General features: G+C 42.4%; 1 protein-coding gene and 1 long non-coding RNA gene across 7 annotated transcripts in view; one reads left to right on the top strand and one right to left on the bottom strand.

The window, feature by feature from the left end:
- The window catches only part of lrrc2 (leucine rich repeat containing 2), an 11,164-nt gene continuing 6,862 nt past the window's right edge, over positions 1 to 4,302 (bottom strand). For 5 of the 6 annotated variants that reach the window (XM_088302822.1, XM_088302848.1, XM_088302807.1 and 2 more), the window contains 5 exons: positions 3,578 to 3,734; positions 3,384 to 3,520; positions 1,484 to 1,860; positions 930 to 1,081; positions 1 to 315 (listed from right to left, as the gene is read on the bottom strand). In XM_088302822.1, coding sequence (XP_088158948.1) covers positions 266 to 315; positions 930 to 1,081; positions 1,484 to 1,860; positions 3,384 to 3,520; positions 3,578 to 3,734 — 873 coding nt within the window. In that variant the 3' untranslated portion in view covers positions 1 to 265. The remainder of the gene's footprint in view (positions 316 to 929; positions 1,082 to 1,483; positions 1,861 to 3,383; positions 3,521 to 3,577; positions 3,735 to 4,302) is intronic. The other variant, XM_088302816.1, reaches the window with a different exon arrangement.
- LOC148344788 (uncharacterized) overlaps positions 4,241 to 4,302 on the top strand; it is a 6,086-nt gene continuing 6,024 nt past the window's right edge. The window contains exon 1 of the long non-coding RNA XR_015844649.1: positions 4,241 to 4,272. This is a non-coding gene — a long non-coding RNA (uncharacterized LOC148344788). The remainder of the gene's footprint in view (positions 4,273 to 4,302) is intronic.

The raw sequence follows: 4,302 nt of genomic DNA on the forward strand, positions 1-4,302 counted from the left end.
CATTTTATTTGATAATAATTTTATTGCTCATATTTGAATGTTGTTTATTAGCAGCACTAATTTACAAAACATTGTCAGCAGCAAACTTTGGAAATCACATTTGGAAATGACACCTTCCTCTCTCCGCAAAATAAAAAGATGAGAAATTCCTCAAGAGATTCCAACTTAAATAACCTAAATGATAAAACATTACTTATGTCTTCAGGATGGATGACAGCCCAATCAGATTCCGGGTTAACATTCGTATATTTCCCAGTGGACAGGGTCACAGCAGACAGGAAATGGTCACCTTGGTGGTGGTGTAGGGCATGTCCTCTTTTGGTGTGGAGAGTGTGTGTGTGTGTGTTGTGGGGGGGGGGGGTGAGGGGGGGGGGGGACAAAGGCAGCATTTCAATTGGTCATGTAATATAAGGAAGGGTCATTGAGTTGTTTAAGTTTATCTGCAAGCATTATCAAGTAGGGTTTCATTTTTCAACTATAAAGTCAAAGTATCAAGTTCACTTATTTTTAAGTTGATGAAGTTGACTATTTTTGCAATGTGAATTTTAATTTGAAGTGTTGAGATGACATTTATTTTGAAATGTGAAGTTTTAGTTAAAAATAATTGGTGACTTTGTGAACTCAAGTTATTTTTTTGAAGTACTATGAAGTTTACTTTTATTTGGAAATGTTGAAATTTGGGTTTTTAAATTTCAAGTCAAACACTTCAAATTACAATTGACAATTAAAAATAAGTCGACAAAGACGCCAACAAAGCTCAATGACACCTGAAAAAAACCTCAACTTAAAAATATGAGAAAATGAAAATAGACACTCCATGTGAAGTCAATTATTGACACTTGAAAATGAAACTTTTACACTTCAAAATAAAAGTTTGGTCAAAGACACTTGAAAATAAGTCAGGTTTTCAGGGAACTGTGACCTCTGACCTCTGTCCTTGAGTGTGTTGATGTAAGTTTCCATGAATTCTTTCTCCCTGCCATCCTTTGTCTCGTCTCTGTCTTCGTCCCGTCCTTCTTTTATCGTCCTCATCACGTCCGTCTTCTTTTTCTTTTTGCCACTGTCGTACAGGCGGATGAACCTCAAAGCACACACGTGCACATCACTTACAATACGTGTGCTTTTGTGTATGAGCGTGAGCGTGTACATGTACATTGTATGTGTCTCTGAATTTATGGATGTGTGTCTGCGTGTTTGAGTGCATATACAGTATATGCATGTAAGCGTGTTTGTATTTGTGAGCGTATATACGTATGTACAAGTTAATGTACATCCAAGTGAATGTGTTGTACGCATTTTGTGTTTTGTGTATACTGTATATGTTTGCACACGTGTTTTTGTGTGTGTGTGTGCATACACGTGTTAACATTTTACCTAGCGTGTTTGTCCATGTGTATATGGCTTTGCTTTTGTACATATGTGTGTGTGTACATGTGTGAGCGCATGTTGGGGTGTTTCTGTGTGTGTGTGTTTGTGCGAATACTTAATGATCGGACTGCTGCAGAGTTTCGTGGGGACACAAACGAGCTGGTCGCCGCTGACGACAATCAATTTGAGCGTAGCGATGTTAGTAAGGCAGTGAGGAAGATACGAAAGACTGTTTGCGTGCACAAACAATGTCACCAGCTCACTCAGCCTGAAACCAAAACACACACACATAAACATGAAGTGAAACCGACACGCGCACACATGCGCACGCAAACATGCTTGCGACCTGTCCATGTCCTGCGGCAGGTCGCTGAGTCGGTTGTCGCTGAGGTCAAGGAGCTGCAGAGCGCTCATCCTGAGAGCGCACACGGGGATTGATGGAAACCCGTTCTCCGCTATGTCCAGGTGAGTCAGACGCTTCAGAGAGCTCAGCTGCAAACGCGCACACAAACGCACACAATCACAACAGCAGTGATGTCTTCGAAGCACACATTCGAAACAAACACAAAAATGAACGCTACTTCTTGGGTCATTATTAATGCAGAGGGCTATCATTTTGAAACATTTGTGAAATAACACTTTTGCTGAAATGACCTTAAATACTGTTATATGCTTTCAATAATTAATATTTGTTTACGTGAAGAGCAAAACAGAAATACATCAACATGCAACATTTTACCAGTGGTGGGTGGTCAAGGCCTTCAAGCCTTTATCTACTGGCCTAAGAAATTCAAGAAATCATGATCATATTCTTCACATTGATGTCATATTACATCCTAGTGTTGAATTTGTAGGTTTTATACAATCAGATTTCCGGTAGCTCATGTTGTCAGGCAGATTTCATGATACCGGTAGCACAGACTATTCGTCCAAGGTCTTCAGATACAATCGTGCGGGCTTTTACAGTTGATAGACAGTAGAAGGTGATTAACGCATCTCGTGATTGGATATTCACTTGTGAAAGGGCCGCGCTATGCAAAATCAACATTTCCTAAAGTCGTAACTGGCGACCGTTTGAAAATCTAAAATATATTCTTGCTTTTTTTAAACTGCAATGGCCGAAGGAGGGAAAAGTGTGGATTAAATTGCAGATACAGTTTTAAATTTTCAGCACGGAAGTTTCAAGAGAAGCTAGGTCATCCAACACTCACTCAGTGGTGTGTAAGTATGGGGGCTAACTTGTGCCCGCAGACACCATGTTGGTGACCCATGTGCTTACACATGCTAATGAGACCAATGAGCAGGTGTTACAGCCTTTGGCGAGGGCCCACCTACAAGGCCACACCCCTTGTTTCTGTGTTGACTCTTGCACCTTTTGTACTAAAGTAAATGGACTAGTATCCTGCTCGTTCCTAGTTGGTGGCCTGGTTTCCCGCTCGTTCCTCGTTGGTGGACTGGTTTTCCCGCTCGTTCCCAATAGACAGCCCTATCAACAAGCTCCACCTGTTGCAGCTGGGACCAATAAAAGGACCTCGGCTCTGCCGCTCAGGGCGGCTGGGACTTAACAGTACAGATCGCCTCGCTTGCGCTAGTTGTGTCTCTTGCTTTGTGTGGACTTTGGGTAATTTTGAGACACTTGCTATTGTTGACCTATATACGTTTGTGAACTTAGTTAATACTTTTTTTGTTAAACCCTTTTGTTGCAAACCTACCTCTTTTCTTTTACTAAGAATAAATTGTCAACTCTACTTCCAAACCTTTTTACAACTTGGTCTGTATTACCTCCCTCCTTCCCTAGCAGAGCCGGTCTTAACAGCAAGATTGTTGGGTGCTTGTGTTCATCACTGCGAATAAGCTACCACATACAGATGCTAACATCTGCTAAACAACGCTAACATGTGCAAATGAACTCAACGAGGATTGTTGTGCATCTCTTCACCACAGCACAGATGTAAACACATGCGATATGCCACCAACACATGCTAGTAAACGCAACGTGCATGAATGTTGGCAACCTCGAAAGGAAGCTCAGAGAGGTTGTGGTTTCCGGCCAGCTCCAGTCGCTCTAGGTTGTGGCACATCCCAAGCTGGGCAGGAACGGAGGACAGTCGGTTGTAGCTGATGTTTAGCCGGCGCAACTGGCTGAGTTTTCCTGGCAAAGAGGCCAATTGAGATGGACGAAGGGCGGTAGGGCTGAGGCGGTCCTCACCGATGTCGGGGGGCAGCCAGGCCAGTTTGTTCTTGGCCAGCTCCAAAACCCTCAGCAGGCTGAAGGATGCCAAGTAGTCTGGAAGTTTCTGGATTTTGGTGCCGCTCACATGCCACTCCAGCAAAAATGTCTTCCACTCGAGATCCTTCGGGAAATCCTGAGTACAGCAACAGTGTCATTCTTAATTGCCATCCTGCCAACATCATCAACTTGACTTAGAGTTTTTGGACTTGCCAGCCTTCGCTTATTGGATTAGTTTTTCTTTCTTTTTTTTTTTTTTTTAATGCTGTGTGCTGAGAGTCAAAATGTGATTTCGTACACTAACACGCAGAAAATCTAACACACAAACACTAACACACATTCCCCCCACACAGCAAAACTAACAGACATATGCGCACACACACACGCACATACGCACGCGCATGCACATGTGAAAATAACACAGAGCAAAACTAACACTTGCACAAACACATACATTGTTTTGGCCGTTATTATCTTTTCAATTGTTATAGTTAAGAGACTGTTGCATGCCATTCCCCTTTAAGTCCCAGTTTGGTGGTGCACTGTCCCTTTAAGAGAGTGTCAAAAGTCAGCGCGAGAACAAGCGCTTCCTGCTCACACAAAGTCTGTTATACACGAAGCCAAGTAGCAGTTAGGTTGTGTCTGATGCTTAAGTCCATAAAACGGCATTCACTGTAAGTGTTTTCCAAATATTTAACCATTGA

Source organism: Idiotropiscis lumnitzeri, chromosome 1, assembly GCF_059441095.1.
Source record: "Idiotropiscis lumnitzeri isolate Australia: NSW breed Sydney's pygmy pipehorse chromosome 1, RoL_Ilum_1.0, whole genome shotgun sequence".
NCBI lineage: Eukaryota > Metazoa > Chordata > Actinopteri > Syngnathiformes > Syngnathidae > Idiotropiscis > Idiotropiscis lumnitzeri.